At 38.8% G+C, this 25,051-nt stretch overlaps 1 protein-coding gene across 2 annotated transcripts in view; it reads left to right on the top strand.

Annotated features, from left to right (window-relative positions):
- The window catches only part of BAZ1A (bromodomain adjacent to zinc finger domain 1A), a gene marked incomplete at both ends in the record, with an annotated part of 82,868 nt that overhangs the window by 2,042 nt on the left and 55,775 nt on the right, over nucleotides 1-25,051 (top strand). For both annotated transcript variants that reach the window (XM_080706705.1, XM_080706704.1), the window contains 5 exons: nucleotides 5,786-6,064; nucleotides 16,185-16,328; nucleotides 19,165-19,266; nucleotides 19,948-20,035; nucleotides 21,595-21,729. In XM_080706705.1, the coding sequence (XP_080562831.1) occupies nucleotides 5,786-6,064; nucleotides 16,185-16,328; nucleotides 19,165-19,266; nucleotides 19,948-20,035; nucleotides 21,595-21,729 (748 nt within the window). The remainder of the gene's footprint in view (nucleotides 1-5,785; nucleotides 6,065-16,184; nucleotides 16,329-19,164; nucleotides 19,267-19,947; nucleotides 20,036-21,594; nucleotides 21,730-25,051) is intronic.

The following is a 25,051-nucleotide window of genomic DNA, read 5'->3' as shown; positions in this document are numbered from 1 at the left end:
AGACAATGAAGGAAACCTGTTTTCACTCATACATTAAATTTCCCATTGGTTTGTATGAATTTGCTTAAAGCCTATCCTTTTGTGGTTTTTCTTTTTTTAACTTGGGATTGAGTTCAGGTGCTTTCTACCTCCCAAGCTACACACTCGGCCCTTTTTATTTTTTTAATTTTTGAAACAGGGTCTTAATAGCTTGCTGAGAAGCCAGGCGTCGTGGTGCACGCTTGTAATCCCACTTCTTGGGAGGCCGAGACAGGAGGATCGCAGGTTTGCGCCCAGCCTCAGCTACCTAGGCCCTCTGCAACTTACTGAGATCCCGTCTCCAAATAAATTAAGAAATAGGGCTGGGGGTGCAGCTCAGAGGTAGAATGTCCCTGAGTTCAATCTCTAGCACCGTGGTGGGCGAGGGGAGAGGCTGGCTTGCTGAGAGCCTCCCTGTTGGGAGGAATCTGAGATCCTCCTATCTCAGTCTCCCAAGTACTGGGATTACAGGTGCATGCCATCATGTCTAGCTCATCTTATCCTCTAAATTCATTATTTTGAATTTTTTTTGTGTGTGTGTGATATAAGGGATTGAACCTGAACCCAGGGGCATTCTATGTCCAAGCTACTGTTTTATGTTTTATTTTGAAACAGGGTCTCACTAACAGGGTCTGTAATGGCCTTTCTAGGTTGCTGAGGCTTGTCATGAACCTATGATCCTCCTGTTTCAGCTTCCCAAGTACTGGGGGTGTGGACTGGATTTTTTTTTTTTTTTTTTGTATTTGTTTGAAGACCACTATGCTCACCTGTTTACTCAAGTTTTTTATTCTTGAATATAAATTTCTCTATCTCAAAGAAGTTTTCTCTACCTCTTGGCTTTGTTCATTTTCCAATTCAATGCAGAGTAAACTTGTGCCTCTAACTGGCTCATAGAGTTTTAAATTGCTAAAAGTAAGATTTTAATTGCTAGTTTACTATCTCTATCTTGTTGCTATAGTCTACTTCCTCTTTGCCTTGATAAGTAGTGATGTGCACCCCTCCTTTTGTCTAGTGTAATGTTTCCTATTCCCTGTAAAGCAATGTGTCTTCTCACATTTTGTCTTCTGCAGTCTTGAGTTCTTTAAGACAGGGACTGTGACCAGGCTGGATCTTTAGTGACTACACAATACAAACTCCTTTATTTTGTTTGTTTGTACGCGCTCCTTAATTAATTGCTAACTCTGACCTGCTTTCATAAGCAAAGAAGAGTCATTAAAAGCAGGACATTCGATATGGGCAAATGCACAAGGCGTAAAGTGTGTGATTTAGACTCTTAAATCAAATGAAGGTTTATGCTATAATTTTGTTTAGCTGGTGACAGTTTTGTATTTATTTCTGGCCATGGATTGTTGGAAAATGAGGTAGTAAAGTCTGAATACTAAAAATTTTAGATTTGTGGGATAGGATATGTCTTCTTTTACCCAGTCACATAACCTCCTAAATAAAATGACTTTTTTTTTTAGCCATTTGAAATTGGAATATACTTCCTGTCTTTGAGTGAGATCAACCTTTTATACAAAATTTAGGAATCTACTCCACATAATTTTTTTTTTTTTTTTTTTTTTTTGCGCTACTAGGGTTGGAACCCAGAGATATTCTACTTCCGAGGTACACCCCAGCCCTATTCTTTATTTGGAAACAAGACTTCACTGAGTTGCAAAGGGTCTCACTAAGTAGTAGCTGAGGCTGTCATTGAGCTGTATCCTCCTGTCCTAGCCTCCCAAATGCTGGGATTACAAGCGTGTGCATCACACCCAGCTTATTCCACATAATTTTAACAGGCAGCTCTGTTTGTGTTTCAGCCTGGCTTTCCAGTGAAAAAAATTTAAATAGCTTTTTGTGTGTGTGTGTGTGTGTGTGTGTGTGTGTGTGTGTGTGGTACTGGGGGTGGAACCCAGGGGCTTTTTTACCTCCGGGCTATACTCCCAGATCTATTTTATACTTTATTTGGAAACAGGCTCTCACTAAGTTGCTGAGATCCTCACTAAGTAGCTGAGGCTGGCTTTGAACCTGTGCAGTCCTCCTGTCTCAGCCTCCCAAGCTCAGGGGTTACAAGGTGTGCTACCACGCCTGGCTAAATAGCTTTTAATACATCCTGTTTCATCATTCAGCACTTGTTAACTCAATACTCACTTGTTAATTCAATCCTTTCAGTCTCTCCCTTTTACAGGTGAGGAAACTGGGGTCGGGGTGGGTAAGGTTCAAGATCACTGTGATCCTGATGGCGCTATAATTTTCATCCATATCCTGAAGGTTCTAGAGTCTATGTTCCTTTTGCTATTTACTATCGCATGGTATTATGAAGATTCTTTTCTAATATTTGTTGAAGTTTGCAGAATTATGCACAAAGAAAATAGGAGCATTGCATAGAATTCAAGTTGGCTGCCTAAGATCTTTGTGTAGATACCAGTCCCTGCTGTCTGCTTAGACATTTGTCTTCTCTACAACATCCTTCAGTGATTATCTCTAGGTATTACACGGACATACCAGAATGCCATCAACTTATAGTGGGGAAAATGCCTTCAACAACGGACCAGTTCCCATACTAATGATCAGTTAAATGTGAAACCCAGTTACAGTCCAAGGCTATTTGGTGAGCGTGGGTTTTCAAAGGAAGTAGGATAATCTCAATAGCTAGCGTCTTCAAATTAGATGTTCAGCTCCTCTTTAGGAATAAGTCTGCCACATCGATTTGATTCTTACATGGGATAACAGATTCTGAGTTTTACCTCCTCTCATCTGCATAGCAGGCTACTGTGTTTTTTATTTATACATCTTTTTAAAGGTAGAATATGTTTTTCTTCTTTTATAGTGTAATAAGCCACCCTAAAACTTAATGGTTCAAAATAACCTATTTTGTTTGCTCACTTTCCTCTGGATTGTCAGTTTGGTTTCTCCTGGTCTCCTTTGTGCTTCCTCACTGAACTACAGTCTGCAAGAATTAAGGCTGAGGCCCGATGGAGTAAGAGATGGCCTTAGTTACCTGGCTAGCCCTCATCCATGTGGTCTTCATCCTTAGGAAGGCAGCCTAGGTTGCTTGCCAAGTTGGACTCAGGGTTTCCAGAATTCACGGGCTGGCAGAAGCCCTCAGTGTCATTCATCTCCATTATGTTGATCAAAACAGATATCCCAGCTAGACCAGGTTCAAGGGATGGTGAAATAGACTCCACTTGGCAGTGACAGGAATGTTCAGTGTTTTATTTCAAAGGCGTATGCACATCTTTAGCCTTCTTTGCAATCAGTGTACCACAGACATTTTATACTTGGGTCATCCCAGTTGGGTTTTGGCTGTTCACCGATAATCTTAATTGATGATACCCATCAAAACACAGTGAAAATCATCCTGATTTTGGACATTCCTTGTTGGTGTCCCCTATACTACACCTACAGTAATGATTCAAACTTTTTTCCTAGAGTTTTTCTTTGTTTGCTTCAGGAAGCACCATAAAGAAATATCTTCAGAAATTTAAGATAGTTAATTTTGCCTTTCTTCTTTCCCTTCCTAACGCTAAACTTTTATCTTCTTTAAACATCCTCAGAGTCTTTTGTGTTCCTTCTAGCATTGCTTCTTTGCTGTACTGGTTATTTTTCTAAGTTCTATAGATGTGGTTCCTGAACTGTAAGAATTAATACTACTTATTGAGTGTACCTATGTTGTGGGAGCATTTGCTTAGAGTTATCTATTTAGATATTCATGTAAATTGTTCATGGAAGATATCCTTGTTTTACAGAAAGAGAACTGAGTTCAGAGAGGTCACATAAGTTGTCCAAAGTTGTGTAATAAAAGTGATAAATCTAGGATTTAGATGTTTTCCATATCTGTACTCTGGCTAGATACACATAAAAACAATGGACTGCTCAATGAGAATGTTTATTTATTCATTTGTGGTACTGGGGATGGAACCCAGGGACATTCTACCTGTGAGCTACACCTCCATCCCTATTTTATTCTTTTATTTTGAAACAGGGTCTCATTAAGTTGCAGATGGCCTCACTAAGTTGCTGAGGCTGGCTTCGAGCTTACGATCCTCCTGTCTCAGCCTCCCAAGTTCTGAGATTACAAGCATGGGCCACCATACCCAGCCATTTGTTTATTCTTGACACTCTACTTTAAAGAGTATTTGGAGGGGCTGAGATAATTTGTCTGTCTAGTGATGTACTGAATGACTACAATATAAAGGCATAAGACATTTTTATGAAACAAATATAGTGGGAGCACAGAAAAGAAAGCTGATCACTCACACACTGATGAGTTAGGGAAGCCCTCAGACAAGAGGTAACATCTGAGTTGGGCCCTGAAAAACAGAGCTCAGAAGAAATAGAATGGAACAGAAAGAGATTCTAGGCAGAGGATGCTTTAAAGCCTTCCTAAGCAAAGGAAACTACATTTAAAAAAAAATCAGAGACATGTGAATTTGTAATTCTCCTAAAAATTGTCTTTTTTGGATCATTATTGTTAAGTTGGGATGCTAACGTGCACTACTAATATGTGTTTCACCTTTGTTTTCTGTGTAAGGTTTTAGTTGTCTCTCATTGTAGAAATCATCATTGCTAGCTGGGTGTAGTGGCGCACGCTTGTAATCCCAGGGCTTGGGAGGCTGAGACAGGAGGATTGCACTGGTTCGAAGTCAGCCTCAGCTACTTAGTGAGGGTCTTAACAACTTTGTGAGACCCTGTTTCCAAAATAAATTATAAAATAGGGCTGGGAGTGTAGCTCGGAGGTAGAAAAGCCCTTGGATCTCACCCCCCAGTACCACCAAAGAAAAAAAGAAAGAAAGAAAGAAAAAATAAATCATCATTGCTGTTCCTCAGCTTTGTGCCATCTAACCAATCTTGTATATTGTCTAAGTCTATGTAAGATTATACCTCATAACATCCAAAGTAGGATTTTATTAAAGTGTTTTTAAAAATTAGGCCCTATGAACGCCAGGTGTGATGGTGCATGCTTGTAGTCCCAGCATTTGAAAGGCTGAGACTGGAGGAGCTGAGTTCATGGACAGCCTCAGCTACTTAGTGAGGCCCTTTCAACTCAGACCCTATTTCAAAACAAAGAATAAAGCCAAGTGTGGTGGCACATGCTTGTAATCCCCACCCTTGGTAAGTGGGGACAGGAGGATTGTGCAGGTTTGAAACCAGCCTCCATGGCTTAAGAGACACTGTTTCCAAATTTTTTAAAAAAAAGTATAAAATAGGTCTGGGAGTGTAGCCTGGAGGTAGAAGGGTTTCCAGGAACCCCAGCACAACCAAAATAAATAAAGAAAGAAAGAATAAAAAAATACAGGGCTGGGGGTGTGGCTCGGAGGTAGAATGCTCCTGGGTTCCGTCCCCAGTATCACACACACACAGACACACACACACACACAAAATTTCCCCTGACGGTCTGTAAGTATAAATGTAAATTTCATCTAGCTGGTATTTATATAATATAAGGCATTTTATGTCTTCCATGCCCATAGTCTCCTTATCTTTTGTCTTATAACCACATCAGTAAAGAAAATCGTTGGAACAACCTGTGCTGTCTTCCAGGCATAATTCCCTTTTTAAGTTTATAAGCCATATTTTCATCTCTTGCATGTCATAGGCTAAGTCAGGAATTAGATCAGTTTTTAGCCTATGCTACTTTTCTCAGTTACAATAAGTTCTATGATTTTTATGAAAAATTTTGCCTTAAAAGCACAGGGGAAAAAAACCTGATAAAGGTGTCAGATTTTAATGTAAAATTAATGAAATTATAGGTAATTGATTTTTGTTTTTGTTTCTTAATCAGTGACTTTTTTGAACGAACCATTCTGTGCAACAGCCTTGTGTGGAGTTGTGCTGTGACGGGTAGACCTGGACTCACATATCAGGAAGCACTTGAGTCAGAAAAAAGAGCAAGACAGAATCTTCAGAGCTTTCCAGAACCACTAATTATTCCAGTTTTATACTTGACCAACCTTACCCATCGTTCGCGCTTACATGAAATTTGTGATGATATCTTTGCATATGTCAAAGATCGATATTTTGTTGAAGAAATTGTGGAAGTCATTAGGAACAATGGTGCAAGGTAAAGTACTTTTAATCTTTTCTCTTGATAAGTATACATTTATATTGCTCAGACATTAAAACATACAAATGGATGACTTGAAGAGATTTCCCTTTTACTGTCAGCTGCACTGTCAACCCACAGGCAGCTTTTGTGTTGCTTCTTGTGTATCTTTCCAAAGCTGATTTATACATATATTACCAAAAACATGCTTGCATGCATCTGTGTGTATATCTATAATCATCCATACACACATTCCTTCCCCTTTTGATATATAGTAGTTAACATACTATTCTCTATAGCCTTTTCACTTAAAATATTTTAGGGATAGCCGGGCGTGGTGGCGCATGCTTGTAATCCCTGCGCTTGGGAGGCTGAGACAGGAGGATTGCATGGGTTCAAAGCCAGCCTCAGCTACTTAGTGAGGCTCTCAGCAACTTAGTGAGACACTGTTTCCAAATAAAATATAAAAGGTCTGGGAGTATAGCCCCGGGGGTAGAAAGCCTCTGGGTTCTACCCCCAGGACCACCAAAAAAAAAAAAAAAAAAAAAAATTTAGGGATCAGTTCATTGCTATATAAACCATCTTCTCTTTTAATTTACTGGATAAGTTCAATATGATCATATCAAAGTTTGATATATATATATATATATATATATTACAGTACTAGAGAATGGAACCCAGGGGCATTCTACACCCCAACCCTATTTTTTTTTTTTCTTTATCTTGAAACAGGGTCTCACTGAGTTGCAAAGAGCCTAAGTAGCTGAGGCTGTCCACGAGCTGGGATTACAAGCATGCGCCACCATATCCAGCTCAAAGTTTGATTTTTAAAAGTAAGAAAAACCAGCAGGGTGTGGTGGTGCATGCCTATGATATTAGTATTTGGGAGGCTGAGAAAGGAGGATCACTGGTTTAAGGACAGCCTCAGCAACACAGTGAGAGTCTCAGCAACCTAGTGAGACCCTGTTTCAAAATGAAAAATAAAGGACTGAGAGTTAGCCTGGACTTAGAATGCCCTAGGTTTAATCCCAGCATCCCTCCCCCCCCAAAAAAAAAAGCCATATGTATAATAGAAGTGAGTTTAGTAGATATTTGTTTAATTAATAGTATATGATGGTGGTGTGGGAGACAAAAACATATCATGTTTCAGATACAGGTGCTCTGAATGCAATGATAGATATTTGGAGAGTGATAGGAGAAGTGGTTGGCACTTGTCCTAGGGTGATCAAAAAAGAAAGCTGCTTGTGAGGAAGTGACATTTGGTGATACCAGTATGAGCGAGAAAGAACCAATCATGCCAAGAACCCTGTAGATAGAGGAAAAGGCCCTGAGGTGGAAATAATTTAAAATATTGCTTTGACTGCTGTAGAGTAAAATGGTTGGAAGGATATCAAGCATGGAAACCTTGGAGCCAGTTTGGAGGCTCTTACAATAGACCTTTATAGGGTAGATAAGGCCTTTGAATCAGATGGCAGTGGTACGGATGGATTTAGTTGGGTTTAGAATTGTTTTTGTTGTTTGTTTTTTTGTACTGGAGATGGAATCCAGGGGCATTCTACCACTGAGCTACATCCCCAGCCCCAGCCCTATTTTTTATTCTTTATTTTGAAACAATCTCACTGAATTGCAAAGGGCCTCACTAAGTAGCTAAGGCTAGCGGCAAACCGCAGTCCTCCTGTCTCGGCCTCTCAAATGCTGTGGTTACAAACATGTGCCATTATGCCTGGCTCGTGGCACACGCTAGATTATTTTGAATGAAAAGCTAGTGGGATTTATTGATGGATTAGGTGATGGTTTGGGTAGGGGAATGTTGTGTAGGAATGGAGAAATCTTGAATGGCTCTCCCAACTTTTGCCTTCAGTGGATAAGATGCCGAAGCCTTGTGGAATAATAGTATTGAGTCTAGCAATCTTTACTTTCATCTCAGGCCCAGTTATTTTGTGATTACTCTGCTTTTGTGTTACATGGACATGTTACTATTTATGAGTGCCTCTCACAGGCTAATTCCTAGGCTAGATATTGTAGATATGAAAAGGAATTAAAGAAGTTCAGTTAAGAGAGAGACAGGTTTGCCAGATATTACAGTAAGTCTATGAGTGAAGTAATTCAGAAGTATCCAGGTTCTGTGACACTGAGGGTAGGCCCAAATACACTTAACATTGTGAATATTTTAGTCTTTTATGCCAATTTTAATGTCAGTGTTTAATTTGCTCAATTTGTTAAGACCCTTTGTGCCTTTTTCTTTTGGCTTGTCATCTAAATGTTTGTAAGAGATATGTATTAAATCATTGTAGCACTTTATAGCTGGGTGTAGTGGCACACACCTGTAATCCCAGTATTTGGGAGGCTGAGACAGGATTGCAAGTTTGTGGCCAGCCTGAGTAACTTAGAGAAGCCCTTAGCAATGTAGTGAGACCCTGTTTCAAAAATAAAGACTAATGAGCCAGCGCGTGGTGGTGCATGCTTGTAATCCCGGCGTTTGGGAGGTTGAGACAGGAGGATCATGGTTCTCAGTCTCAGCTACTTAGTGAGGCCCTTTGCCAACTCAGTGAGACCCTGTTTCAAAAATAAAGAATAAAAAATAGAGCTAGGGGTGTAGCTTGATGGTAAAATGCCCCTGGGTTCCATACCCGGTATCACAAAATAATAAAATACATACATACATACATACATATATATATATATATATACATACATACTAAAATAGGGCCGAGGTGTAGCTCAGATGTAGAATGCCTTTGGGTTTAATCTCCAGTAAAAACACATAAACACACACACATACACACATACCACCTAGTATTTTTAGTTCTTTGTTATACTGTTACAAATATGTTTATTTTTCTTTTTTATTCTTTCTTAAACACATGATAAACATAAAAACAAGTAGTATAAAGAATAAGGATATAGAGCCGGGCGTGGTGGCACACGCTTGTAATCCCTGTGCTTGGGAGGCTGAGACAGTAGGATCGCACAGGTTCGAAGCCAGCCTCAGCTACTTAGTGAGGCTCTCAGCAACTTAGTGAGACCCTGTTTCCAAATAAAATATAAAATAGGTCTGGGAGTATAGCCCAGAGGTAGAAAGCCCCTGGGTTCCACCCCCAGTATCACCAAAAAAAAGAATAAGGATATAGCCAGGTGTGGTGGCACCAGCATTCGAAAGGCTGAGACTGAAGGATTGCGGTTTGCGAACAGCCTCAGCTATTTAGTGAGGCCCTCTGCAACTTAGACCCTGTTTCAAAATAAAGAATAAAAAATAGGGGAGGAGGTGTAGCTCAGAGGTAGAATGCCCCTGGGTTCCATCCCCAGAACCACAAAAAAAAAAAAAAAAAAAAAATAGAGTAAGGATATAGCCGGGCGTGATGGCGCATGCTTGTAATACCCAGTACTTGGGAAGCTGAGACAGGAGGATTGCAGGTTCAAGACCAGCCTCAGCTACTTGGTGAGGTCCTCTGCAACTTAGTGAGATCCTGTTTAAAAATAAAGAAAGAATAAGCCGGGCATGGTGGCGCACCCTTGTAATCCCCATGCTTGGGAGGCGGAGACAGGAGGATCGCGCAGGTTCGAAGTCAGCCGCGCTGGCTTAAGAGACCCTGTTTCCAAATAAAAAAATTATAAAATAGGTCTGGGAGTGTAGCCCGGAGGTAGAAGGGTTTCTAGGAACACCAAAAAAAAAAAAAAAAAAAAAAAAAAAAAAAAAAAAAAAAAAAAAACCACCAAAAATAACACCAAAAAAAAGAATAAAAAATAGGGCTGGGAGTAGTAGTTCAGAAGTAGACTGCCCCTGGGTTTAATCCCCAGTACTGCAAAATAAATAAAGAAGTAAATATAATAAACATCCATGTATTTACCACATAATTTTAATAGAATGCATTTAACTTTGCCTTTTGTTTACAGTCTAAGAAAAATTATCAGTTTCTTTTGTGTGTGTTTGTATGTGGTACTAGGGATTTAACCAAGGGGCATTCTACCTCCAAGCTATATCTCTAGCTCTTTTTTTTTTTTTTTTTTTTTTTGTAGTACTAGGGATGGAACCCAGGGGCCTTCTACCTCCATGCTACACCTCGAGACCTATTTTATGTTTTATTTGGAAACAGGGTCTCACCAAGTTGCTGAGAACCTCACGAAGCTGCTGAGGGTGGCCTCGAACCTACGATCCTCCTGTGTCTCAGCCTCCTATGTACTGAGATTACAAGCGTGCGCCACCATGCCTGGCTTTCTAGCCCTATTTTTTAATTCTTTATTTTGAAACAGGGTGTCACGTTGCAGAGGGCCTCACTAAATATCTGGGGCTGGTCAGGAACTTATGACCCTCCTGTCTCAGCCTCCTAAGTATGTTTTTTATTTTGAAACAGGGTTCTTGCAAAGTTGCTGAGGCTGATCTCAGTTTCTCTCTTTTTTTTTTTTTTTTTTTGCTACTGGGGTTCCTGGAAGCCCTTCTATCTCCGGGCTACACTCCCAGACCTATTTTTACTTTTTTTTTTTTTTTTTTAATTTAGAAACCGTCTCTTAAGCCAGCACGTGGCTGGCTTTCAAACCTGCGCGATCCTCCTGTCTCTGCCTCCCAAGCCACGGGGATTACAAGCGTGCGCTACCACGCCCGGCTTTCAGTTTCTCTTTTTATGGGAGGCACAAATTGTAGTAATAGGTCTAAGTTTTGGAATTACTCTGACCTTTGTTGAACAGTGACATCCTTTCAGGTTCTTTTGACATTAAAATGAGAGAGGGGCAGGGGAGAGGAGGGAGGGGGGGAGTTGTATAATTTTGAATATCTAAAGAAATATAATAAAGTAGCATTTTATTGGAGAATAGTGTTGCCATTGACTCAAGGCTTATGTGGAAATCAATATTTTTCTTGTAGACTAGTTTATCTTTTGAAAATTATCTTTTCTATTAAAATTAAGCTTCAAAATGACTTGAGAGTTCTTCAGTTTTCCTGTTTATAATGTGGTCTTTAACCTTTTCAGTTAAAGCCAGATGTGGTGGCATAAACCTATTATCCGGCTGATTAGAGGATCACAGGTTCTAGACCTGCCTCAGCAACTTAGTGAGGCTCTCAGCAACCTAGGGCTGGGAGTGTAGCTTAGAGATAGGACGCGTCTGGGCTCAATCCTCAGTACCACCAAGTTGAAATAACTTTAAGACATAAATTTGCCTAACTTGACTATGATGAAATTGTACCTCCACCACCTGTTTTGTTACCCATATAACCTTTGGCAAGTTTTTGTTGTTGTTTTTATTTTTGTTTTGTTTTGTTTTGTTTTTTGCAGAACTAGGGATTGAACCTGAGCTATACCCCCCAGCCCTATTTTTTATTCTTTATTTTGAAACAGGGTCTCACTAAGTTGCAGAGGAGGCCTTACTAAGAGTAGGCTGGCCACGAACCTGTGATCCTCTTATCTCAGCCTCTCAAGTATTGGGATTATAAGCATGGACCACCATGCTCAGCTTTTGCAGGTTCTGCAATTATACCATTATTTTACAAGTACATGTGAGGATAGGTGCTTAGGATCAGCTCACCTCAGTATTCTTTTCTTATCATCTCATTTACTTTTTTTTTTTTTTCGTGGTACTGGAATTGAACCAGGCGTGCTGGCACACGCTCGTAATCCCAGCATTCGGGAGGCTGAGACAGGAGGATTGCTGTTCATGGCCAGCCTCAGCTACTGAGGCCCTTTGCAACTCAGTGAGACCTGTTTCAAAATAAAGAATACTTTTATTATATATTACATCAGTATATATAGGCAAAAACTTACTGTCTCCAGTTGCTCAGGAGGAAACAGATCTAAAGAAGTGATTTTTTAAAACTGTTCCGTGAAAATTATATATATATATATGTATATATATATATATATATGTATATATATATATAGTGTGTGTGTGTGTGTGTGTGTGTGTGTGTGTGTGTGTGTGTGTGTGTTACTGGGGGTGGAACCCAGAGGCTTTCTACCTCCGGGCTATATTCCCAGACCTTTTTTTTTTTATATTTTATTTGGAAACAGGGTCTCACTAAGTTGCTAAGAGCCTCACTAAGTAGCTGAGGCTGGCTTTGAATCCATGCGATCCTCCTGTCTCAGCCTCCCAAGCGCGGGGATTACAAGCGTGTGCCACCACGCCTGGCTATGTTCCGTATATATTTTATCTCCTGCTATTTGCTTCCACTGTTTTTTTTTTTTTTTTTTTTTTTTTTTTTTGAGGTACTGGGTGTGGAACCCAGGGATATTCTGCCTCTGAGCTGTACCCTCCAGCCCTATTTTTTAGTCTTTTTATTTTGAAACAGGGTCTCACTGAGTTGCAGAGGGCCTCGCTAAGTAGCTGAGGCTGTTTGCAAACCATGATCCTCTTGGTCTCTGCCTCCTAATGCTGGGTTTACAAGTGTGCGCCACTACTCCGGGCTCCTTTCACTGTTCTTGACACTGGGGCTATAGCAGTGAGCAAAACAAAGCATGGAGCTTCTGTTTCTGGTCTTAAAAGTAGAAAATGATAGGATTTCAATTCAGATAGGGCTAACTTACAGAATCATTTCTTTCACTGTGTCCTTGGTTTTGCTTTGTGCCATTTATGATGAACTCTATTAATCTGAGTGATTTAAACAGGTTTTAGTCTTTCATTTTTTATCTATTAAATGAACCCTTGCATTACAGGATGAAATGACACAATAAATGTGAATATTTTTAAGCTACATTATGTATCAGTTTCATGTAGGTGTCCTGTTAATATTTGAATGTCTTGATTGGGGACCATAGAGTCGCTTTCTTCTCTCTTCCATCTTTTTGTCCTCTCATCCTCTTTGCACAAGTTAGGGGGCCACAGTGACTACCTATACCACTGTGACTTAGAATCAGTTTTCCTTCTTATAGTTATCATAGTTGTGCACAATTACTTAACCTCCTCTTCCCGAAACTCAATGAAATGAATCACACACACACACACACACACCCTGCAACCCTCCTCCCCTTCAAAAAGAGAGCCGGGCATGGTTGCGCATGCTTGTGATCCTAGTACTTGAGAGGCTGAGACAGGAGGATTGTGGTCTGTTTCTGGACTTGTTTCTTCCCTCTTCAATTGATCTATATGATCATATTTTCACCAATATTATATTACTCTAGCTTTCTAGTAAAATACATGGTGGTATATATTACTTTCATTCCTTATTGACTTATTTTTCTTATTTGAAACAAATACTCTTGTTTAGAGTTACTATTTATTATTATTATTATTATTATTATTATTATTTTTGGTACTGGAGATTGAACCCAGGGGCATTCTATCTCTGAGCAACACCCCCAACCCTATTTTATTTTTTAACTTTGAAACAGTCTTGATAGGTTGCTGAGAATCTCATTAAGCTGCTAAAGTTGATCCTGAACCTGAGATCCTTCTGTCTTAGCTTCCCAAGTACTGGGATTACAGGCATGTACCACGCCTGGACTGAAATTTCTATTTTTTTAAATTGCTTATCATTAACATTTTAAAATTAAATTTTCTATTTTGAGATAATCATAGATTCACATGCTGTTGTAAAATAATGGTTTCCCGCAGTGATACTATCTTGCAAAGTTACAGTATCAGAACTAAGATACTGACTTTTCTAGTCAGAATAGAGAACATGGCAATCATTAGAAGACTCTTGTAGACACTTCTCTAGCCATACAGCCTCTTTCTTTTTTTTTTTTCTCTTCTATTTTTGTGGTGCTAGAGATTGCTTCTTTTTTAAAGCATAGGTTGTTAAGCTTATTTTCCTTCTTTAAATGTTCGGCTTTCTGAAACATGTAATTTGAAATCTATATTGCCACTGATAACCTTAAAATTTTTTTTGTGGTACTAGGGATTGACATCTACCTCTGAGTTATACCCCCAGTTCCATTTTTTATTCTTTTATTTGGAAAAAGGGTTCCACTAAGTTGCAGAGAGGGCCTCACAAGTAGCTGAGGCTGGCCAGGAACTTGTAATCCTCCTGTCTCAGCCGCCCATGTACTGGGATTAGAAGCGTGTACCACCGTACCTGGCTGCTAACCATAAAACTTGAAAATCTGAAAAAAAAAAAATTTTTTTAAACTGGGGATCAAACCCAGGGGCATTCTACTTCCAAGCTACATGCCTAGTCCTATTTTTTATTCTTTATTTTGTAACAGGGTCTCACTAAGTTGCAGAGAGCCTCACAGAGTTGCAGAGGCTAGCTGCAAACCTGTGATTCTCCTGTCTCAGCCTCCCAAGTACTGGCATTAAAAGTGTTGTGCCACCATACCCAGCTTTTATTTTTATTTTGAAAACAGGGTCTTGCTAGATTGATGAGAGTCTAACTACTTGTTGAGACTGTCCTCAAAGCTATGATGATCCTCCTGTCTCAATCTTCCAAGTACTGGTATTATAGGCATGCACCACCATACTCAGCTTTCCTTACATTTTAAAGTTTGCCTAACTGCCGGACGTAGTGGCGCACGCTTGTAATCCCTGCGCTTGGGAGGCTGAGACAGGAGGATCGCATAGGTTCAAAGCCAGCCTCAGCTACTTAGTGAGGCTCTCAGGAACTTAGTGAGACCCTGTTTCCAAATAAAATATAAAATAGGTCTGGGAGTGTAGCCGAGGTATAGAAAGCCCCTGGGTTCCATCTCCAGTACCATTAAAAAAGAAAAAGAAAGAAAGAAAAAAAGTTTCAAGTTTCTCTGCTGTCAACATTCTAGCTGTGTCTTAATTCCTGATTCTCTGTAACCTTTTTTAATATCCCAGCAATCTTCTTAAGAATAGCAAGTGGATAATTTAGAAATCTATTAGATGTTCTGACATTTCAAGTAAAGTTATCTACTTACAATGTAAGGCCTAGCCTTGATTAGCTTGGCAAGGAATCAGTTAATTTGGCTACTTGTGGTTTGGGTGTGGTACAAAGTTAATAGTATGATTGATAATAACAAATATAATTTATATATTAAATATCTACATTTTCTTTTTTGGTGGTACTGGGGTTCCTGGAAGCCCTTCTACCTCCGGGCTATACTCCCAGGCCTATTTTTTATATTTTTTTATTTGGAAAGAGGGTCTCTTAAGCCAGAGAGGCTGGCTCCGAACCAGCTCGATCCTCCTGTCTCCGCATCCCAAGCGGAGGATCCCAGGTTATAACCTCATTACTGGAAAAAAAAATCGACAACCTAACTTTATATTTTAAGAAACTAGAAAGACAAAAAAAACAAACCAAGAGCTAGCAAAAGGAAGGAGATAATATAAAGAATATAATTGTAGCCAGGTATAGTGGCCTGTAATACCAGTGCTTGGGATGCTGAGATAGAAGGAGATTCAGAGCCAGCCTTGGCAATTTAAACTAGGCCCTGTACAACCTAGTGAGACTCCATTTCAAAATAAAAATAAAATATAGCTGAGGGTGTAGCCCAGGGAGAGAATAACCCAAGGGTTCAATCCCCAGGGTCTGCCTTCACCAAAAAAAAAAAAAAAAATTGCACTGTTATAAGTTTTCCATTTGTATTTTTGTTATATTCTATGTCTAAGCCCATACCTCTAGTCCTATTTTAATTTTAAAAGCCTGGGGGAGGGGTGTGTACTTGGGAGGCTGAGACAAAAAGTGCAGGTTCAAGAGCCACCTCAGCAATTTAAGACTCTCAACAACTTAGAACCAGTTTAAAAATAAAAATTAAAAGGGCTGAGGGTGTAGCTCAGTTCAATCGGGGTGTCTCAAGGTTCAATGTCCAGTACCACAAAAGATTAAAAAAAACTGCTTACCTGTTTTCATGCTATTGTGTGAGAGGTGGCTCCCTCAGACCTTGTTAGAGTGTAATAAGCAGTCACTATCCACATGAACTAAATAAATAAGCTTTACTTTGTTCAAAACAAGGTGTTCAAGCTGGGCGTGGCGGCGCACGCTTGTAATCCCAGCATTTGGGAGGCTGAGACCAGAGGATCGTGGTTCGCGGACAGCCTCAGCTACTTAGTGAGGCCCTCTGCAACTCAGTGAGGCCCTGTTTCAAAATAAGTAATAAAAATAGGGCAGGGGGTGTAGCTCGGAGGTCAAATGCCCCTGGGTTCCATCCCCAGATCCGCAAAAAAAAAAAAAAAAAAAAAAGGTGTTCTGAAGTGTTTGGTTGTAAAATATCAAACAATTTTTATTTTTTAATATACCATTTTATTTCAGGTTACAATGTAGGATTTTAGAAGTCCTCCCTCCATCACATCAAAATGGTTTTGCTAATGGACATGTTAGCAGTGCAGAAGGAGAAACAATTATCATCAGTGATAGTGATGATTCAGAAACACAAAACAATTCTTTTCAAAATGGGTAAGTGATTTTTTAAATTAATTTTAAAATTATTTTCAGAATGACTATATTTCATTGAAATAGTTTTTTCCTTCATCCCTCCTTTCTAGTCTTATTGTATATGCTACCCATCAAAACATTCTGCCTCAACAAATGATGGTAGAATTTTCAAGGTTGAAACCTATTGAGTTAACTATAATTGGCTCCTGAAGAGCAGTTTTAGCTAGGCCTTATTCATTTATATTTATACATTCTACTTTTGTTTACTTGGGAAATTCATCCTATACTTGAGTTATTAATAATGAATCACTAGCCGGGCGTGGTGGTGCACGCTTATAATCCCTGTGCTTGGGAGGCTGAGACAGGAGGATCACACAGCTTTGAAGCCAGCCTCAGCTACTGAGTGAGGCTCTCAGCAACTTAGTGAGATCCTGTTTCCAAATAAAATAAAAAATAGGTCTGGGAGTATACCCGGAGGTAGAATAAAAGAGCCTCTGGGTTGCCACCAAAAAAAAAAATACACACACACACACACACACTAATCACTTTATGGTACATATGATAAAGAAGCTAAAATTAGGTCAGTTAACAGTGTTAGCTGAGAGCTATGGGAGCAAAATCACACGAACATGTAGATACTTTTTTTTTCTTCTGTGTTGGGGATCAAACCCAGAACCTTGTTCTTTTTAGGAAGTGCTCTATCATTGAGCTATATGCATCCTCAGCCCTGATATGTTGGTATTTAAAATCTCAGATGAGCCGGGCGTGGTGGATTATAGACCTAAGTTTAAACCATGAAACTATAACTCCCCAGGAGATAAAAAGAGAAAAACGTAGATGATCTTGGGTATGGTGATGAATTTCTAGATATAACACAAAAGTCATGATCCATGAAAGAAATAAATAGGCTTTATTAAAGTTAAACAGTTCTACTTTGCAAAGTGTATTGTTAAGAGGAAAAGAGGACAAGCCACACACTGGGAGAAAGTATTTACAAAAGACATCTGAGTCAGCTGGCGTGGTGGCGCACGCTTGTAATCCCAGCATTTGGGAGGCTGAGACCGGAGGATCACAGTTCAGGGACAGCCTCAGCTACTTAGTGAGGCCCTCCGCAACTCAGTGAGACCCTGTTTCAAAATAAGTAATAAAAATAGGGCAGGGGGTGTAGCTCGGAGGTCAAATGCCCCTAGGTTCCATCCCCAGACCCGCCAAAAAAAAAAAAAAAAAAAAGACCATCTGATAAGGCAACTGTTATCCAGATTTTACAGAGCTCTTCAATCTCTGTAAGAAAGTGAACAGCTTAATTAAAATATGAGCAAAAGACTTGAATGAATATTTCACCAAAGAAGAGATGTAAATGGCAAAAAAGCATGTGAAAAGATATTCAGTATCATTTGTCATGAGGGAATCAGAAATTAAAACCATGGTGAGATACTTCCATACACCTAATAAAAAGGCCCAAATCCAAATCACTGAGACCACCAAGTGCTGTGAGGGTGTGGAGCAACTAATTCACAGCTGGCTAAATTCAAAATGGTGTAGCCACTTTGGAAGACAGTTTGGCAGTTTCTTTAAAAGACGTATGTGATTCAGTAATTTTATTCCTTGACACTTACCCAAATGTGTTGAAAATTTATATCCACACAGAAATTTGCATCTGAATGTGCAGTTTATAAGAGCTAGTAACTTTATTAGTATTTTCCAAAACATGGATGCAACCAAGATATTCTTCAGTAGATGAGTGCATAATTAAATTGTGGTAAATAATAACAATTGAATATTATTCAGCAATAAAAAGAGATGAGCTAATAAGCCATAGAGAGACATGGAGGTAACAGGTGTGGTGGCGTGTGCTTGTAATCCCAGCATTTGGGAAGATGAGACATGAGGATTGCTGTTCATGGCCAGCCTCAGCTACTTAGGCCCTTTACAATTCAGTGAGACCCTGTTTCAAAAATAAAGAATAAAAATTAGGGGTGAGGGTGTAGCTCAAAGGTAGAATGCCCCTGGGTTCCATCCCCAGTGCTGCAAGAAAAAAAAACAGACGTGGAGGTGTAAATGTACATTATTAAGTGAAAGAAGTCAACCTGAAAAGGCCAATATACTGTATGATTCCAACTACATGACATTCTGGATAAGATATGCCCAGCTTGATATTATTATTCATTTATTTATTCATTTATTTATTTATTTATTTATTTATTTAATTTTTGGTGGTACTGGGGTTCCTGGAAGCCCTTCTACCTCCAGGATACCCTCCCACGGACTACACTCCCAGACCTATTTTTTTTAACTTTTTTATGTGGAAAACAGGGTCTCTTAAGCCAGCAAGGCTGGCTCCGAACCAGCACGATCCTCCTGTCTCCGCCTCCCAAGCACGGGGATTACAAGCGTGCACCACCACGCCTGGCTTGGTATTATTTTTAAATTGAACTTAATTATTCTGGTATTATTAGTTCCCTCTCTGAAAATTTAATATATGAAAATAAGGTTAGCATTTTAAATTGGAAAATATATATCAAGCCAGGCGTGGTGGTATACACTTTTAATCCCAGTATTTGGGAGGCTGAGACAGGAGGATGATGGTTTGCGTTTGTGGACAGCCTCAGCTACATAATGAGGCCCTTTGCAACTCAGTAAGACTTTCTTTCAAAATAAAAGAATTAAAAAATTGGACTGGGGGTGTAACTTATACTCTTTTCACTAAGAGAATGGAGAAGGTCTCATCAGTCACTTATAAAGATCTTAGTTAAAATAAAAGTATGTAAGTCTATTAATAGTATATTTTTAGAAGATACATACCTAAGAATCTCCTATTCCCAAATTACTAGTTTGTGTCTTTTCTGTCCTCTTTTAGGAAGAAAAAAGAAGTGATTGATCCCTTATTATTTAAGTACAAGGTACAGCCTACTAAAAAGGAATTGTATGAGTCTGCTATTGTTAAAGCAACACAAATCAGGTAAACCCAGTATCTTCTCTGTTGTAATTTAGAGTAGAATCATTGTGTATGTTAAGATTAAGAGTATTTGCCAGGTATGGTGGCGCACGCTTGTAATACCCACGCTTGGGAGGCAGAGACAGGAGGATCGCGCAGGTTTGAAGCCAGCTTCACTGGCTTAAGAGATCCTGTTTTCAAATAAAAATATAAAAAATATTTAATTATATTTAACTTAATATATTTAATGATATATTTAATATAAAAATAATTTAATAAGATTTATGTTCAGCTTTGCTTTTAGTATATCTTTGAATAATGATTTACTTAGTGTTAGACATCTGGTAATCTACTGGTTATAATTTTTAGGGTAATTTTAATAGTGATACTTGGAAGGATGACAAAACTTGGTTTATAATCTGTATTATATTTTTCTTGAGTTTTATTTGATTTCCAAATGACTCCTAAGTAACATACATATCTTGTTTTTGTAGTAGATTTTTATAGCTCTATTCAAGTAGATTTTATAATTTTTGGCATAAATACCTTTGTACAAAGTTTCACATACCTTTTGCATAAACACTATTAGAAGATAAAATGTTATTCATTTCCTAGGCTTGAAATTCACTTTATAAATTTACAGAGATTGTATAGTTTAATTATTGATACTAATACTCTGTCCCTTTTTTTTCTTTAATTCTGTAGCCGGAGAAAACACCTATTTTCTCGTGATAAACTAAAGCTTTTCCTGAAGCAACACTGTGAACCCCAAGATGGTATCATTAAAATTAAGGTAATTAGAGTAGTGAAATTATCGGAAGAAAAAAGAAATGGATAGAATTATAATGCCACATAGCTGGGGGTGATGGCACATGCTTATAATCTCTCAGTACTTGGCAGGCTGAAACAGGACGATTGCAAGTTCAAGGACAGCCTCAGCAAGTAGTGAGAGTCTAATCAACCTAGTGAGACCTTGTTTTTTGTCTTTTTGGGTTCTTTTTGTTTTGTGATACTGGAGATGGAACCCGGGGGCATTCTACCTCTGAGCTATGCCTCCAGCCCTATTTTTTATTCTTTATTTTGAAGCAGGGTCTCATTAAGTTGCAAAGGACCTCACTAAGTAGCTGAGTCTGGCCACAAACTGTGATCCTCCTGTCTCAGCCTCCCAAATGCTGGGGTTACAAATGTGTGCCACCATGCCCAGTGAGATCCTGTTTTTGAGTAAAAATAAAAATGGGCTGGGGGTGTAGCTTGGAGGTAGAATGATCCTGGGTTTGATCTCTAGTACCATAAAAATTTAATAATAACATTGTAACATTGTAAAAATGTTATTTATTTTAAAAACAGTTAAAAATAATTCTCAGTGGGTCATGGTGGCACATTCCTATAATCCTAGTACTTGGGAGACTAAGATAAGAGGATCACAAGTTCAAGGCCAACCTCAGCAACTTAGTGAAACTATATTTCAATATAAAAAAAGTAAACTTAAAAAAATGGTTACTAGTATAGTCTGGAGATAGAATGCCCCAGTACCCTCCCCCAAGAAGTTCTCTATCTAAAGCCATACTTATTATATTAGATACTATTTTTGTAATTGCTAGAATTTTTAGATGTCTGTTACTACCACTTTTTTTCTTATAAAGATCAACTAGGATAGATGAAAATAGATTGAAAGCTAGGAAAAAAGAAAAGTTATAAAGGGGGGGCAACTGTAACTTTCTGATAGTGGCTGGCTAACAAATACTAGACAGATTCAAAGAATAATGCTTAAAAAGAGATCCTGCCAGCTAAGAGAACAATGATAAAATAGAACATATTTTATTAATAGCCATTAGTGAAATGTAGATCTGTGTGTGTGGGAGGGGGGGTACTGGGGAGGGAACCCTGTGCATTTGTCACAAATCAGCTACTGATGCTTAAGATTTGTGCATTTCACTGTATGTAAATGTAAACATTAACCCAATAAGAAAAGATTATGGATTTATGTAAAGGTAACATTTTAGCTGGTGTGGTGGCACACACCCATGTTCTTAGTACTTAAGAGATGGAGAGAGGAGGGCTTGCAAATTCAAGTTCACTTTTAGTATCTCTATGATGTATTATTAAGTTGGACCATTAAAGTTCTAAAAAGACTTTAAAAGTAATCTTTGTAGCTTTCTTTCTAGTAAGGCCAAGTAGTGATATAGAAAAGGATCAAGTAAACCAACTAAAATATATTTCATTATGCAATAATACATGAAATTCTACTGTTTTTGACCTGGTCTTTATAAGTGCATTAATAGTGGTTATGACATATCACAGCAAATCCTATTATTAATGTGTCATCAATATATTCTCTTTTTTATTATTAAGGCATCATCTCTTTCAACATATAAAATAGCAGAACAAGATTTTTCTTATTTTTTCCCTGATGAGCCACCTACATTTATATTTAGTCCTGCTAACAGACGAAGAGGGAGACCTCCCAAGCGAATATCGGTTAGCCAAGTAAGTAGAGAAGAGGTTGAAACTACATTGTAGTTGGTAATAACAGTATTCAGAACTGAGCAATGTTAGGTTCTTGTCATCCCCATAACCTGTAGGAAGAAGCCCTATTCATTTAAGAAAATGTCAGTCTGTACTGTATGTTGATAACTGCTCACCAGTAAGGTTTGTAGAAGTTTCAAGTGTGAATTAGAAAGGACTCTCAATGTCTTACCAAGGTGGAGTCAAGCATATAAACAATTCTGAAATGTAAAGCAGGATGAAATGCAGGGAATAAACTATGAGATTGAAATGTAAAGAGCAATAAATTTTGACTAGAAGAAATTATGAAAGGCTTTAACAAAGCAGTAATACTTAAGCTAAATAATGATTTCTAATGACTAAGCAAAGAAATGGTAAAGGTATTTGAGGCATTAACAAATGTTACAGGGGGGTGAGGGGATTCATTTATTGGACATCATTGAGGGGTAAGTGCTGTAAATTACTACACAGAGGGATGGAATGGGAAGTGAGCCTGAAAATCTGTATTCTTGAGGCATTCTCATTTCTCTGTATAGTCAAATCGTTCTGTAACGTCCTTTTCTTAATAATATTCAGTTTGCTTAAATGTTCAATTATTGTCTTATGTGCAAACTGAAACTAAACTTTAACCAAAAGCTGGTGGCTCTAATCTAAGTAACAGTGTGTATTGATTTAATGTATGCAATGAAAGACTTTAAAATGCAAAGTAAGGCCGGGCGTGGTGGTGCACGCTTGTAATCCCCGCACTTGGGAGGCAGAGACAGGAGGATCGCGCAGGTTCGAAGTCAGCCGTGCTGGCTTAAAGAGACCCTGTTTCCAAATAAAAAAATATAAAAATAGGTCTGGGAGTGTAGCCCAGAGATAGAAGGGCTTCCAGGAACCCCAGAACCACCAAAAACTAAAAAAAATAAAATAAAATGCAAAGTAAATCTTCCATAAGGATTTTAGAACAGAACAGGAAGAGCAATATAGGTTGAATAATGTGTTTGGTTCTGTGCTCATTTCCCAATTTATCTTTCTCGCCTTTAGCAATAGGAAGTATCCTCCTCTAGGTCCTTGCCATTTCCCAGTTCAGGGAGCACAAACTCTATCAACAGTTTCTGGAACTGGACAAACGAATAAACCAGTGCATTTGCCTAAGCTGGTGGAAGAAATTTGAGTTATTCTAATCCTGTAATTCCTTTTCTGTATTTTTATTTTCTCTTAACCTCATTCTATATGTTTTGTTTCATTCTTTTCTGCCAGTTAGGGATTGGCCATGGCTATAATGGTTTACAAGCTAGGTTCCCACTGCTTCTAAATATAGTTTGCACAGTCAGCATGTTTTAGAAAATTATTGAAGAGTCTTTCAGAGTCTCCAAGCTTTAGTTAAGTCTTTGCTAAAGTGTTGCTTGTGCTCTAAGGAACAAGCAGAATTAAGATTTCTCTTGTTTTCTTTCATGTTTAAAAACCTTAGGTGGAAAATAGTTTAATCTTTCCCTTTCCCCATGCCATTGTCTCTCCTAAGTGCTTTTTTTCTACCCCAGATGAAACTAATTTCCTTTGGAAACAGGGTCTCACTAAGTTGCTGAGCATATCTCTTTAGTAGCTGAGGCTGGCTTCAAACCTGTGCAATTTTCCTGTCTCAGCCTCCCAAGTGCTGGGATTACAAGTGTGCGCCACTACACCCGCCTGGCTAGATAATTTTTTATCTAACAGCCTGCTTTTAATTTTATTCCTACTCTATACTAAGCACTATTATGTATATTATCTTTTTTAAGCTTCACAATAGCTCTTCAAAATAAGTAGGATCCCATGTTACAGATGAAGAGATAAACTCAGAGATTACTTTCTCAAAGTAACATAGCATAGGATTAGCTGGGTGTGGTGGCATATGTTTGTAATCTTAGTACTTGGGAGACTGAGACAGGGGGATTGCAGGTTTGTGGCCAGCAATTTATTGCAGACCTCTGCAACTTAGTAAGACCATTTCAAAATAAAAAATGAAATAGGGCTGGAGGTGTGCCTCAGAGCTAGAATCCCCCTGGGTTCAATCCCTAGTACCACACACACACACAGTCTCATAGCATAAAAGCGAGGATTTGAACTGGAATTCAGAACTGGTCCCTTGCTTCAGTGATGCAGGGTGGTGTTGATACTGTTCATTCATTGAAATAAAGTTAGAATAATTAATTTTATTTTCCAATTCCAACTCATTTATAACCATCTTTTCTGGCTGTTTAGGCTTTCCATTTCATAACTTGCAAAGCGTTTACTCAGAACATTCACTTTCAGCTGTCATAAGCCTTCTTATCCTTTTAAGATTTAATCTCCTGCTAAACATCTGTGTAGAAAGGAACCAAGTCTGTCTTGTTTATCATCATTAGTATTGTACCTGACACATGCTAAATACTCAAATATTCAACTAAATTTTTATGTTTTATTACATTTGTAATATAAGAAATAAGATTACATATAGTAAGCAGTTTAGAGACATTCTTACAAGATATAAAGTGAAGCCGGGCGTGGTGGCGCACGCTTGTAATCCTCACGCTTGGGAGGCTGAGACAGGAGGATCGCGCAGATTCGAAGCCAGCCTCAGCTGGCTTAAGAGACCCTGTTTCCAAATAAACTATAAAATAGGTCTGGGAGTGTAGCCTGGAGGTAGAAGGCCCCTGGGTTCCATCCCCAGTGCCACACACACACACACACACACACACACACACACACACAAAGATATAAAGTGAAAATAAAATCTTTACAGCTGGGCATGGTGGCTCATGCTTGTAAATCCCAGCATTTGGGAGGTTAAGACAAGAAGATCGTGGTTCACAGATAGCCTCAACTACTTAGTGAGGCTCTTTGTAGCTCAGATCCTGTTTCAAAATAATAAAAAATGGGGCCGGGAGTGTAGTGTGGAGATAGAATCCCCTTGGCTTCCATCCCCAGTACCACAAAAAAAACCCAAAAAACCAAAACAAAACAAAAAAACCCTTCACATTGTTTAAGTGGCCATAAGAATGTTTCTGACATATCTTATCTGCTTCTTTCATATTTGATGTTTACACCATCTAGTTTATAAAGTACCCGGAAGATTTTGTTTGTTTTTCTAATGCCTTTTTTTTTTTTTTCCCCGGCATCAGGGTTTGAACCCAGAGGGATTCTACCTCTGAGCTACACCCCTAGCCCCTCCTCCTTTTTTTTCAAATGAGGTCTCACTAAATTGCAGAGGGCCTCACTAAGTAACTGAGGCTGGCTGTGAACCAGGATCCTCCTGTTTCCGCCTCCCAAGTACTGGGATTACAAGCGTGGGCCACCATGCCCA

This window comes from Muscardinus avellanarius (genome assembly GCF_963383645.1).
Source record: "Muscardinus avellanarius genome assembly, chromosome: 12".
NCBI classification, from domain to species: Eukaryota; Metazoa; Chordata; class Mammalia; order Rodentia; family Gliridae; genus Muscardinus; species Muscardinus avellanarius.
This window is presented reverse-complemented; position numbering and strand designations above follow the sequence as displayed.